Source organism: Chinchilla lanigera, unplaced genomic scaffold, assembly GCF_000276665.1.
Source record: "Chinchilla lanigera isolate Chin_1 unplaced genomic scaffold, ChiLan1.0 scaffold00059, whole genome shotgun sequence".
NCBI classification, from domain to species: Eukaryota; Metazoa; Chordata; class Mammalia; order Rodentia; family Chinchillidae; genus Chinchilla; species Chinchilla lanigera.
The window spans coordinates 13,246,645-13,260,390 of NW_004955460.1; the positions used below are offsets into that span (position 1 = coordinate 13,246,645).

At 48.0% G+C, this 13,746-nt stretch overlaps 1 protein-coding gene across 1 annotated transcript in view; it reads left to right on the plus strand.

Moving 5' to 3' along the window:
- Daglb (diacylglycerol lipase, beta) overlaps positions 1-13,746 on the plus strand; it is a 41,487-nt gene that overhangs the window by 20,071 nt on the left and 7,670 nt on the right. Inside the window, exons 3-9 of the mRNA XM_005397891.2 lie at positions 641-812; positions 1,706-1,964; positions 3,914-4,036; positions 4,976-5,103; positions 8,068-8,194; positions 10,420-10,503; positions 12,200-12,277. Of these exons, the coding sequence (XP_005397948.1) occupies positions 641-812; positions 1,706-1,964; positions 3,914-4,036; positions 4,976-5,103; positions 8,068-8,194; positions 10,420-10,503; positions 12,200-12,277 (971 nt within the window). The remainder of the gene's footprint in view (positions 1-640; positions 813-1,705; positions 1,965-3,913; positions 4,037-4,975; positions 5,104-8,067; positions 8,195-10,419; positions 10,504-12,199; positions 12,278-13,746) is intronic.

A 13,746-nucleotide genomic window follows, 5' to 3' on the forward strand; every position in this document is an offset into this window, starting at 1 on the left:
GGAGGGAAGGAAAGAAGAAAATACCTATTAAGCTCTCTGGGCCTCATTTCCTCTTGTATGGGCGTGTGTATGCACAGTACTTAGGGTTAACCCACAGTACTTAGGGTTCACACTGAGCTACATCTCTATCCCTTTTTTATTTTTGAGACAGGTTCTTGCTAAGTCACTAGTTGCCCATGCTGGGCTTGAACTTGTGTCATCCTCCTGCCTCAGCCTTCCAGAGTGCTGGGATTATAGGCATTGTCTGTCTGTTTACCACCCCAATACCCCCAGCTTCAGTTCCTCACGTATAAAATAGGATGGTGACTAACCCAGCATTCAGTATCTAGGTACTTATTTGGTCTCAGAAGTGATCCAGCCTGGACAGTGATTGTGTGGTCATCTAGCCACACCCAGGAGTGGTTTTCCTCCTTAGTGAGTCTCTGATGCTTCTGAGAGTCTGAGGCTTCTGTCATGTCTCCCATCCTTCATTTTGTCACTGGCTCTCACACTTCGGCACTGGCCGCCAAGTGCAAGTAGGCAGAGTCAGAGGGGGATGTGGAGACCATACAGAGCATCCACTAGCAACTTGTTTTGTGGAAAGGGGGCTTCTTCATCTCTGACGAGGGGAGTGAGCCATTGATTATTTTCTGTGTTTCAGGAACCATTTGTAACCCCGGACCACGGAAGTCTATGTCGAAGCTGCTTTACTTCCGCCTAGCACTCTTTCTGCCAGAGATGGTCTGGGCGTCACTGGGGGCCGCCTGGGTAGCAGATGGTGTCCAGTGTGACAGGACAGTTGTGAATGGCATCATTGCAACCGTCATTGTCAGGTGAGGTCTTCTCTTCTTGTGTCTTCTCATCACAAATGCACTTGAAATGTACGTGGACTCCCATTGCAGAGGAATGTGACAGAGAGGCTCCTCACATAGCTAGAATTGGACCTTACTGACCCACTGATGACAATGTAGACACATTTGTTTAGGCATGATAAATAATTCATCTTCCATTATCCATTTTTCTTTCTTCCTGGGTTCTCAATTTCTTGTATTCCCTTTCTTCTTCTAAGAAGGAAGAAAACCAAAGACTAAAGCAAGGGCAAAAGCTAAAGAGAGGATGAGAAGAAATGGAGTATCAAGTATCACGACAGACAGCAGTGCTCTAGTAAGGCTTTAATGAGGATTTTACATCTTCTGGGCTAAAAATCTTAGAGATGATTTAGTTCTATCCCTTAGAGTTACGAATAAGGAAACGGAGGGCATGCTTTCCTGAGGCACCCCATGAGAGCAGCAGAATTGCCTCATGGAGTTGTCTTCCTAAGAGCATAATATCCGGGAGCTCACAGGCCTTGTGCATGTGGGCAAATCTAGAAATACTTAGAGATATGGATGAAAGACCTATCAGAGTGTCCCCTAATCTGGGCATTCTTTAAGTTTTACCAGAGAAACCCTCTGGCACTGAGAGGCAGGGCCTGGGTCAGGGTTAGAGTCTCCCATACAGCTCCATGTTTCCTTTGTGGCGCTTATTTTTTGTAGGGCCTGGGTTGACTATGAAGAAGTTTCTAGGAGAAAGCGTTTGCTCACCTCAGCCAGATTCTGGGAGATCTGTCTTCCTGGTTCCCAAGTACTCAGTAGAGACACAGAACCGAATGTGAAGCGGGTGCCTCAGGCTCTGCATGAGGCGGTGGAGCCCCTAGTCACCAAGCCCTTTCTCCTCTCTCTTGCAGTTGGATCATCATTGCTGCCACTGTTTTCACCATTATCATTGTCTTTGACCCGCTGGGGGGGAAAATGGTTCCCTATGCCTCTGCTGGTCCTGGTCACCTGGACAGTCACGAATCAAGCCAGTTACTTAATGGCCTCAAGACAGCAGCTACAAGCGTGTGGGAAACAAGAATCAAGTTGTTGTGCTGTTGCGTGGGGAAAGACGATCACACTCGAATTGCTTTTTCGAGTACGGCAGAGCTTTTCTCAACCTACTTTTCAGTAAGCTGAAGGGATCTGATTTGGTCTCTTTCTGTTTCCGTGAATGCCTCTTATGTGAAAATGAGCACTCTCACTGAACTTTGAACTAATCTCCCTCGTCATATAAGTGGCTTTTGAGAATCTGGAACCCCTGGGCGTGGGGTTGGGGACTGACACTGTCTGGGATGAGCACCTTGGGGGCAGTTAATGTCAAGGGTCATACTTTTTCAGACCCTGTCTTGACTCTTAGGTGCATCTTTTCATTGACACCTGCTCATCACACTCCCTTTTTAAAGGAACCGAATAGTGGAACCTGTACATTTGGGGAATAGCATGTGTGCGCACATGCATATACTAGATATCCTCTGTTGACACAGCAAATATAATGTATAGGCAGTGTCACGCATCTCGATAGCAGTTGCTTATCACTTTACATGATAGAAATATGGTAGCTTTTTCAGCCAGGAATGGTGGTGCACTGCTGTAATCCCTCTGGGAGGCTGCTGCAGGAGGAATGACGGTTTGGGCCCAGCTTGTGTGACTCACTGAGACGCTGTCTCAAAATTTAAAAATTTTAAAAAGAGCCGGGGATATAGCTCAATAGGAAGAGTTCAGTCACCAGTTTGAAGGAAGGAAATCCTGACTTGAGTGTAAAATTGTGTTGTCATTCTAGAGCAATTTCTTGCTTTTTTTTGGTCTTTTTTTTGAGACAGGGTCTGTCGCTATGCAGTTCAGGCTGGTGTTGAGCTCATTTTGTAGCCCAGGCTGGTCTCAAACTCACAATTCTCCTGCCTCAGCCTCCCGAGTGCTGGGATTATAGGTGTGTGCTACCACGCCCTGCTAGAGCAACTTCTTGAGCAATTTGAAAACACTTATTTTCGTTCATATCCATTGTTATTTTTGTCTTTTCATGTAGTATTCTCTGATAAACTGCTGTTATTTTCCATATTAATACCAGGTAAAAGGGAATGGTTCTGAGTCTGTACCCCTTCCTGCCAATTTCTTGGTTCTCTGTGGTATCTGACTCTGGAATGTTCGGGGCCATCCCCATAGCTTGACACCAGCCACAGAAGCAGCCTCTACATCAGGATTAGAGAAATGTGTCCTCTAAATCTGAAAGGGCTGCTTCAGCCTGGTCTGAGGAAAAAGAGAAGCTGGCTATTCTCAGAAAATTTTTTCACTTCTCATTTGTTTTTCTTTCTTTTTTTTTTTTTTTTAAGATAGGGTCTTGTTTTGTAGTTTAGGCTGGGCTTGAACTCATTTGTAGCCCAGCCTGGCCTCAGACTTGTGATCTTCTCACCTCAGCCTCCTAAGTGCAGGGATTGCAGGTATACACCATCACACCCAGCTCAGAGGTTTCTTAATCTATATTTTAGGCCCAGTGGTTGGCACATGGTCCTTTCTTGTGAGCTAGAAGTACCTTTTGGTAATAGAGAATTTCTGATTGTTCCCTGTGTGTCCTGAAGGAAAATGGTAAGGTCAGGCTCCAGAACACTAAATGTTGCTTTACCATTTGGAGGTTTGAAGCATTTTCTGTACACAGGAACATGTTCAGCCTCATAAATCACTGGCATACACTATGTTTTCATAAACCATTATAGCACCTTGAGAATCAAGAGTATAAATTTGAGCTGAAATTGTGCATTACTAAAAATATGGATGGTTCAGTCATTTATTTTCCACTTTTACAAAAGATTTGAAGTGTATTAGAAATAGTTAATTTACTTGAAATGGAACTTTGAAATAGGGACCCATCTAGTAGATTTGTCTGAGGATAAGACATGAGAAAATGCTGAGCTCAAATATAAGAGGAGACTTGTGAGGAAAACACTTTTAAAACTGCCTTTGTACACGTAAATGCTCGTGGTGTATCTGGACGTGCATCTGTGAACTGTGAAACTGAATCATAAAGCATTCCTGGGCAGTTCCTGGGCAGGTTTCATGCCAAGCCATCATGCTTTCCCATGCAGGACACAGATCTGGTACCCAGTGATATTGCGGCAGGTCTGGCCCTTCTACATCAGCAGCAGGACAATATCAGCAACAACCAGGAACCAGAGGAGGTGACCAGCCACTCCCCAGGGCACCCCCAGGTAATCCCACATTTCTCTTGGATTGTACAGTTTTGATGCTTACACCTGTGCAGATCTTCAAAAATAGCCCGCCAAGAGCAATTTGAGTAGCAGTTGGGCCGGAATCAGTTTGTGGCCTGTGTGGCACACCTGTTAGGTGAGGCAGGCCCTCAATGCCTGGAGCCCAGGCAGCAGGAACCTATTCCCGGCAAGATCACTGTGCATCATATTTTCAAACCCTTCTGCTTTAGAAAATTCACTGCTGGGTTCTATGCACCAGGAAAATTCCTTGTAAGATGGAATCTCAGGCCCCCGGTGTATTTCCTTTTCCTCTCTGGGTCTGGGGAGCTTCGCTGAATGATAAGTTTCCTCCTATAGATTTTTATGTTTTCAAAAGAGAAAATTGCACACAAGATGCATATTATATCTTTACCCTTTGCTAACACACCAAATTCTTGCCATGCGCCTGTGTTGCAATGTGGAATGTGCTAATGCTTCTGGTAGGAAGCACAGAATCATCTTAGCAGACTCAGCAATCATTGCAGAAGCCAGGTGTGGTGGCACATGCCTGTGATCCCAGCACTCTGGGAGGCTGAGGCAGAAAGATCATAAGTTGGAGCCCAGCTTGGGCACCTTAATGAGATCGTGTCTCAATATGAAAACTACAAAAGGGCTGGTATGTACCTCAGTGCAAAAGCCCTGGGTTCCACCCTTGGTGCTGCCAAAAAAAAAAAAAAAAATCACTAAGGTCTTGCTGTTAGCTTTTTGTCACTACATTACTGAAGGAGTCCACTCGAGTCTGTGCTGAAGGGCCAGTTTTCCTAGCAGAAATCCTCTGAGAATTCCAGTCCACAAGAAAAGCAAAAGAATCAAGCATTGGGGTTCAGGTTTAAGCTCTTAGCACGTTCATCCTCCCCATCATGAGTTCTCCTAAATAAAAAGCTTTTTTTTTTCTTCCAGGAAGTTGAACTGGATGCAGAATTAGAAAATTGCCATCATTACATGCAGTTTGCAGCAGCTGCCTATGGGTGGCCTCTCTACATTTATAGAAACCCATTTACGGGGCTGTGCAAGATCGGTGGTGACTGGTAGGTTGGCATCATGTGAGGCCTCCGTGTCCACATTTCTCTTTTTAAATAATTCTGTTTAAAAATATTTCAAAAGCTTGCAAGAACAGAACAAAGATGTCCAACCTAAGCCCTTTATCTAGAGTCCCTAGTTCTGACTCATTTGTCACATGTGCCATATCACAGACTGTAGACACATTTTCCCCTGAAGGATTTGAGATGCAGTTGTAGACTCCTTGCTTCTTCATTTCTAGTTACTTCAGCCTAAATTTCTGAAGAACGACATTCTTTTGCATAACTCCAGTAAAACTGTCAAACTCAAGAACTTAATCTTTAATTTGTTTCTATTTTTGGCGGACTGGAGTGTGAACCCAGGGGCACCGTACCACTGAACTACATCCACAGCCCCTTTCATTTTTGATTTTGAGACAAATCTCACTAAGTTGCCCATGCAGGACTTGAATATATGATCCTCCTGCCTCAGCCTCTGAAACTGCTGGGATTACAGGTGTGGACCACTGGGCCTAGAACATTCAACTACTTTGAAATTTATGTTCAGATCTTCAGTTGCTCCAGTAATGTCCTTTGTAGCAATTTTTCCTTGATCCAGAATTACATTTTCCATTTAGTTGCCCCATCTCATTAATCTCCTTTGATTTGGAGTTCTTCAGCGACTCCCTATCTTTCAGTGTTAATGTTTTGAAGGGGTCAGCACAGGCATTTTTGTAGATGGGTCTGCTATCTGCCTCACCTGAAGATTTCCTTGTGGATGGATCCAAGTGTTGGGCTTTTGGCAGGAGGTGCTTTGGAGGAGCTGTGTCCTTCCTAGTACATCCCATCAGGAGCGTGACGCTAGGTTGTCCTACTCCTGGCGCTGTCAACATGTCACTTGGCTGAGGTGGCAACAGCAGGTTCTGTCACAGAGGCAAGCCCTTCCTTCCCCTTATAATGAGATCCTCTTGGGGGAGGTCCTCCAAGACCACTTACATATCTGGTACTCCACACTGTCACCCAGTCCTGTGACATGTGAATCAGTTACTATTAGATTGGTTACAAAATTGTGACTTTTTTTTTCAAATTCACTGTTTTTTCTACATTAGTTATCATTCTGTCATAAAGCAGAGCTTTCTCTTCCCTACTATTTTTTACCAATATGGATATATAGATTCTGACCTAATTCAGTGGTTATAACGTATTACTGTTCTTTTGTTGTTGTTGTTGTTTTATTTTCTTGAGACAGGGTGTCACTATATAGTCCAGGCCGGCCTTGAACTCGTGCTGATCCTCTTGCCTCAGTCTGCTGGGTTTACATTACTGTTCATTTTATAATGAATATAGTATTTGGTGCTCAACGTGTCCCAGACTTGGCCTTAAACCTGGCTCCTGGGTGGGCTTATGCTATATACCTATTACTTTCTGAGCACTTCCTGGGTTTTTTACCCCGTTTTGTTTGTGTTTGGAGACAGAGTCTCACTACATAGTTCAGGTTGGCCTTGAACTCATTATGTAGCTCAGGCTAACCTCAAACTCACTGCAATACTCCTGCCTCAGCCTCCCGATTACTGGGATTACAGGGTGTATCACCATTCCCAGCCCACGTTCTGACTTTCTGAGTTGAGATTCCTTTTTTTTTGAGGGGGAGTGGAGGGGTTAAGACACTGTTTCACTATGTGGTTCAGGTTGGCCTTTTAACTCACTATGTAGCCTAGGCTGGCCTTAAATTTATAGTGATTCTCCTTCTTTAGCGTCCCAAGTGCTGGAATTATAGGAGTGGGCTACTGTATCTAGCCTGACCTAAGATTCTGCAGCCTCATCTTGTGCTGTCCTGAGGCTCAGTTTGGAAGGCCCCCTCTCCTCTTGGTGTGAGCAGCGGTAATTAGAAACCAAGAACTAGGGGCCAGGTATGGGTATTATTTATGGGGGTGTTATTGCTTCTTGGCCTTTCCAGTGGATGGAATTGGGTAGGGAGAATAGCAATTTCATGTGATTTAGCCCAGTATCTATTTTAAAAATTATAAGTTTGGTTGGGGACAGTGGTACACATCTGTAATCCTAGCTACTTGGAAAGTCAAAGCCAAAGGAGAGTGAGCTTGAGCTCAACCTAGGCAATGTAGTAAGACCCCATCTCAAAAAAAGAAAAAAATAGCCAGGCATGGTGGTGCACCCCTGTAGTCCCAGAACTCGGGAGGCTCTGACGGGAAGATCACTGCTAGTCTGAGGCCAGCCAGGGCTACAAAACCAGCCTGAACTGCATAGTGAGACCTTGTCTCAAAAAAACAAAACAAAAAATAAATAAAATAAAAATCACAGGTTAAAGGGCTAGAGATGTAGCTTGGCAGTAGAACATTTACCTTGCAGGTCTAAGGCCCTGGATTAGGTCCCTGGCACTAACCCCCTAAAACTGATTTATATTGATGCCTTTTAATTCTTGTCCAAAGCCACAACTTTTTCTTACCTTCTCCCATATCCTGTGTATGTCTGTTTTCTCCCACAGAGATAACTGGCACCCAAATCATCAGTAGTGAGTTACTCACGCTTAGGCCCCAGTACCCCCAAAGTAGTTTGAACATGGTCATGCCCAGCACTGCTGCCAGAAAGATATGCCTGGAGTATATTTTATAATGCTTGAAGTTCTTTTTGTTTTTAGACTGAGAGTACTGCATCTGCAAGTTACTTAGATTAGTCTTTATGTTGTTGTTTCTTCAAAATACTGTTGCTAGTTTGAAATAATTTAGTTGACCTGCTTTCAGTAAGCATTTGGTTTTAGTTTCTATCCTAGGTGAATTAATTTATTTTTGGATATGTAAAGCACTGACATAATGCTAGAAGCCAAAAGGCATAGTAAGAGCTATACCCAGAGAAGTGTTTGTCTGCTCTGTTAGCCAGGCCATCCCGGTACTTGCCAGTGCTTGCTGGGAAGACGGGAGATACAGACTGATGTTCTTCGGTAAGGGGTGCGCGCTGACACTTTTCCCTCTTTTGTAGCTGTAGAAGCAGGACAACAGAATATGAGTTGGTGGGAGGTGATCAGCTCAACTGTCATTTTGGTTCCATCCTGCATACGACAGGCCTGCAGTACAGGGACTTCATTCACATAAGCTTTCACGACAAGGTATAGTATCTTTGTTTTTTCTTTTTTTTGGTCTTTTTGAGACAGGGTCTTGCTATGCAATTCAGGCTGGCCTTGAGCTCACTTTGTAGCCCAGGCTGTTCTCAAACTCACAACGATCCTCCTGCCGCAGCCTCCCAAGTGCTGGGATTACAGGCGTGCACCACCACACCCAGCCTAAGGTATGGTATCAAACAGTGGCTCTTAACTAATCTTGGGTCCTGTGGTCCTTTTGGATTCTGAGGGGAGTTCTGAATTATTCTTCATATAATTCAGAGATGCATCTTTACCCCCAAATCTTCAGTATGGTTTCTGGGAGTTTACAGACCCCCTTGAAGCCCACATAGACCCATGGATCCACTTAAAAACCCAGGTTTGAGGGCTATGCACCTGAAATGTCAGCATTCAGGAGCCTGAGGCAGGAGGGATTGTGATTTCAAGACCAGCTTGGACTGCATCGCAAGACTGTGTCTCACCATCTCACAAAACCAAAAAAAGGTTTCACGTAAGATGGAGCAACAAGATTTTCTCAGTGACAGTACACTGCTTCTTATGCAATCCGATCTTTGCAGAGGGGCAGCGAACTGCATCAGAATCATCCTCACACAGGCTTCTGTTTTGGATCTTGCGCTCTGTCAGCAGTAGTGTGTTGCACGGGTCTCATACTGTAGAAGTACTGCAGTCTCCTGGGAACGTGATGAAGCTGCAGAAGCCACTTCTGTCTCTCAGCTTCCACAGCCTGTGCCCAGGGCTGGGCAGCAGCTGTGTAGGCTGGTCTGGGCCCCAAGACCCAAGAATCTGTGGGTTGGAGAAGCGGTTCTCAGCTTCTGCTGCCTGATGGGATCGCCTGGATCCTTTCTGTCACTGTTCTTGGAAGGCGGGATCCCCGCTCAGAGCTTTAAAAGCCCCCTCTGTAGCGGGGCCTTGTGGCACATACCTGTAATCCCAGCACTCTTGGAGGCTGAGGCCAAGGATCACACATTCAATCCTAGGCTGGGTAACTTAAAGTCACTTAGCAAGGCCTTATCTCAGAAAGGGATGCAGCTCAGGTAAATTCCTGGGTTCAGGCTCCAGTACTGCAAAAAAAAAGAAAAGAAAAGAACTCTGGCAGCGGGTGAGGAGATGCATGTTATAATTTTCAGCACTCTGGGAAGCTGAGGCAGGACTGCAAGTTTGAACCCACCTTGGCCAGCGTACTTACTTAATGAGACCATCTCAGAATAAAAGAAGGGTTGGGCATATAGCTGAGTGCAAAGGCCTCGGGTTTAATTCCTAGTGTTGTAAAAAAAAAAAAAAAAAAAAAAAGTGGAGATAGAGCACTGGAGGCTCTTGCACACAGTAGGGGCAGAGCTGAGTTTCTGCCAGACCTTCATCAACCCTCTCCATGTCTCTCGGGACTCTGGTTCTCAAGGCTGGAGCCTGAAACTGTGGTTTTAACTTTGCTTGCTTCTAAATCAAAGTGCAGTCTTATCAGACCCAAAGCCCTTTGCTCCTGCCCAGAGTACCATAAAGCAGAGGATGCTGGTCTTTCACTGATTGCTGTGGGAGGCTACTGAGGTAGGCGTGCCCCAACACCAGGAGGTGACAAAGCAGTGTGGCCCGTGAGTCTGGCAAATGGCACCTGTCGTACTGGCCTCCCGGAGGAGCTGGTGAGCAGGACTGCATGTGTCCACTGAGCTAGCGGTGGTGCTGGGGGGCAGCTGCAGAAGTAGTGAGGATATATGCTGTGCAGTGGGGTGCGAGACTTGACTTGGGGAGGCCAGACAGGCTGGGAAAGATGGCAGAGTTTTTCATGTTTATTAGTGTGATTTTTTGTTTGTTTGTTTGGTTTTTTTTCTTGGTGGTGCTGGGAATTGACCCAGGACCATCATACCGAGCTACCTCTCTAGCCCTTTTTAATTTTTTACTTTGAGACAAGGTTTCCCTAAACTGCCCAGGCTGTGATCCTTCTGCCTCAGCCTCCCAGCGTGCTGACATTACAGGTTGCACCACAATACCCAGTTCACAGTGTTATATGAAAGATTTTTGTGTATAGTGTCAAGTTCTCCCCTTGGCTGGTGAGGATGAGGAGTGGGAGGTCAAGGAGTGGATAGCCACATCTCCAGGTCATGGGAATCAAAGTTTCGTGGGAGTGACCAGCTGTTGTGGCTCTAAGTGGCCTGCACTCGTGTCACTAGTAGATTCAGGGGTGTCTTTTGTACTTAGGCCTCGTGCTTCCTCTCCTTCAGGTATACGAGCTGCCCTTCTTAGTGGCTCTGGATCACAGAAAGGAGTCTGTCGTGGTTGCTGTGAGAGGGACCATGTCTCTGCAGGTAACATGGGAGCTGGGGTGGGAGCAGGGAGCAGGGATGAGCGGGCCACCGGGTGTAGAGCAGAAGATATTCTTAGCCAGCAGCACAGGACTGGAGAGAAACCCTGAGGGTAGGAAGGCGGAAGTGAGTCTAGGTTGGGTTGTTCACTCTGCAAAATCAGGGAGAGCTCTTCCTTTTTCACTGATAACTGTCAGGGGCCCAGAGGCCAGCAGGTTCCACCTCCCAGCCAGACGCCCGGCTCCCCTCGAACCGACTTCCCTGGACCAGGCAACCCTCCCCAGAGCCTGGTGGAGCAGCACATTCAGCCTGGCTGCGGAAAGCCATGTGCCATTCACTGAGTTCCTGTGCTGAGTGCTGGCCAGCCCCAGCCTTCTGCTAGTCCCCAAGCAGCAGTGGGCCCCTTCGTCGTATGTGCAGCCAGTGACCCCCGCTTCAGCTTCTGCATCCCTGACTTCTCAGCCTCTCGGAGACCCCAGACGACGCTGTCCTCCCTGGCTGTGTGGTGGGTCCTTCGTGGCCACTCCTCCCTCTCACTTCCTCATACTTTTCTGCTGATCTAAAACATGTCATGGGGCCTGGGCTTTTGTGGCTTAGGCCTTCTCCTTTGGACCAGTTCTGGGGTGGCCTTGACCGCAAGATCCTATACCTGCATCTTCCGGGGCCACCCAGGCTCCCCCCCGATCTGCTCCTCTCGGAGGCCTCCTGTTTGTGCTCATTCCACCAGCATCCCTCAGGTGCCTGGTAAAGGGACAGTGACACTGTCCTTGCTTTCTGTGTTCGCGCACAGCCCCGTCCATCACACGGAGGTGCAGTCACGGGCGCTGTCTGGCCATATCCTCAGTGCCCAGCAGCGTGGCCTGACTGCTGCCCAGACCTCTTCCTATGCTGGGCTCTCACCCTCCCTGGCTGTCCCTTAACTGAGGATACTCGGGTCAGTTCTTCCTTCTTAGCCCTCCAGTGCTTTTCACTTTCTTTTTTGGCAGTATTGGGGTTTGAACCTGGTGTCTTTGCACTGAGCCCTTCTTTCATTTTTTATTGTGAGACAGTCTGGCTAAGTTGCCCAGCCTGTGCTCAACCTTGCAGTCCTCCTACTTCAGCCTCCAGGGTAGCTGGGATCACAGGCCTGCACCACCAGGTCCAGCTGAAGTCCGTTTCTCATTGCAGCCTTGTGAGCGCTTTATCACCTAACCATTTGCCTTTCCAGGTCCCACTCTGCACACAGTGCCCTACACACCATCCCCCAGGGTTTCTAAAGTGTGCGTGTGGAGCCCACCCCTGCCTGGGGCCTCCCGAGACCCAGGGCTGCCCTCGCACTTGGCTCTCTGCTTCCTCAGTCAGCCCTTTGCTGCGGGCCATGCACAGCGCCTCCTTTGGGAGGCTGAGACGCTGCTGGCCTTGTCCCACAGGTCCCCTCTGCCTGTGGCCGTGGGATCTGAGAACACCCCATAGGGGTCCTCCGCAGTAGGGAGGTGGAGCTGTGTTGAAGGCACCCCTGCCACATGCTTGCTTAGCCCCAAGCTCTAAATACCTTTGCAGCCCGCAGGAGCTCCCCGCCTGGCCTCATTTCTTGTCAGGCACCACAGGTCATCAGTGTTACCGCTGCCCACAGAGTAGGCCCAGGAGCAGGGCACCGTGACGCACAGGGCCCACACTTCCCCGCCCCAGCTCACACTGCCTCTGCCCACGCCCTCTGTAGGACATCCTCACTGACCTGTCTGCCGAGAGCGAGAGCCTCCACCTGGACACCGACCTGCAGGACTGTGTGGCGCACAAGGTACTCCAGGCAGTGGGCTCCTGTTGTGCACCCGAGCTGCCCAGCATGGCCACCAGGGCTGGGTGCAGTGGGCGTTGTCCTCCCTGTATGGATTCTCACTCCAGTCTTGCAGGGAAGTAGGTTTGAGAGTCAGCCACTTGAGGCCGCCTGTTGACTGGAGTAACTCCGATTGGGTGTGGAGCCAGGCTGTGGCTTTTCTTCCCTCTTCATTAAAGTACATTGTCGTGATGAAAATAAACTTTAGTATAAGCCAGGCCTGGTGCCGCACACTTGTAATGGCAGCATTCTAGGAGGCTGAGACCCGAAGATCAGAAGTTCAAGCCCAGCCTGGGCAATTTATTGACTTACCGAGACCCTGTCTCAGAAAGTATAAAGGGCTAGGGATGTGGCTCAGTGTGAAGGTCCAGGGTTCAATGCCAGTACCAGAAAAGAAAAGCTGCAGTGTAGTACAGCGTGATGTAGTGGCAGCTGCAGTCCAGAGGCAGGGGCATCCTTGGTGCTGTCAGCGACGTGCCCAGCTTTCTGCCTGGGTCCCAGTATCATTGTTTCTGGGCCTGGTTGGAGGTGAACTCCTGCCCTAGCACAGCCTGTGTGTGTGTGTGTGTGTGTGTGTTTAAAAGTTAGTTAAGATGCTGATATACATATACCATTTTAACTGTTTGTAAGAGTGTCCAGTGCTGGGGATGTAGCTCAGTGGCATAAGCGCTTGCCTAGCAAGCCTGAGGTCGTGAGTTCGATTCCCGGTACCAAAAAAAAAAAAAAAAGTGTCCAGTTCAGTGGTATTAAATGCTGTGTGTCCATCGCCTGCATCTACAACCAAAATTGTTATCGCTGCCAGCATAAGCTCTGTGCCTGATAAACAGCAGCTGGCCCAGGGAACCGCTAGTGTCCATCCTGTCTACGGATTTGCCTGTTCTGGGACCTCACAGAAGCAGTGTGTGTGTTCTGTGACTGGCGTCGTGTTTTCAGGGTTCAGCAGTGTTACATCAGTTTCCTTCCTGTGAGCAGTATGGTGCTGGGTGACTTTGCCTCTCCTGCCGCTCGTCCCCGCTGCTCACTCGGGTTGTGTCCGTTTCCGGTGTTGCTCTAGGCCACTGTGAGTGAGGGTGTGCAGACATCTGTTCCAGTTCCTCCTTTCGCTGCTTGGGGTGTGGACCTCAGAGTGGAGCTGCTGGCTCACAGCTTTAGGACCCACCAGGCTGCTTCCCACGATGGCTGCGCTGCTGCCCCACTTCCACATACCCACCAGCACTCCAGTTTCCCTGAATCCTGTAACACTTGGTGTTCTCCGCTGTCCTGGCATCGCTGGGGTGCCTTGCTGTGGTTTTGACCTACATTTCCCTGGTGACCAGGATGTTGCTGAGCAGTTTTTGAACATTTAGGGAGTCTGGAGTGATTGAGTCCCAGAGGTTTCAATGGCTGCCCTCAGGCTCTCGGAGTGGAGGGCAGTAGCTTGCCCTGGGTTTTGT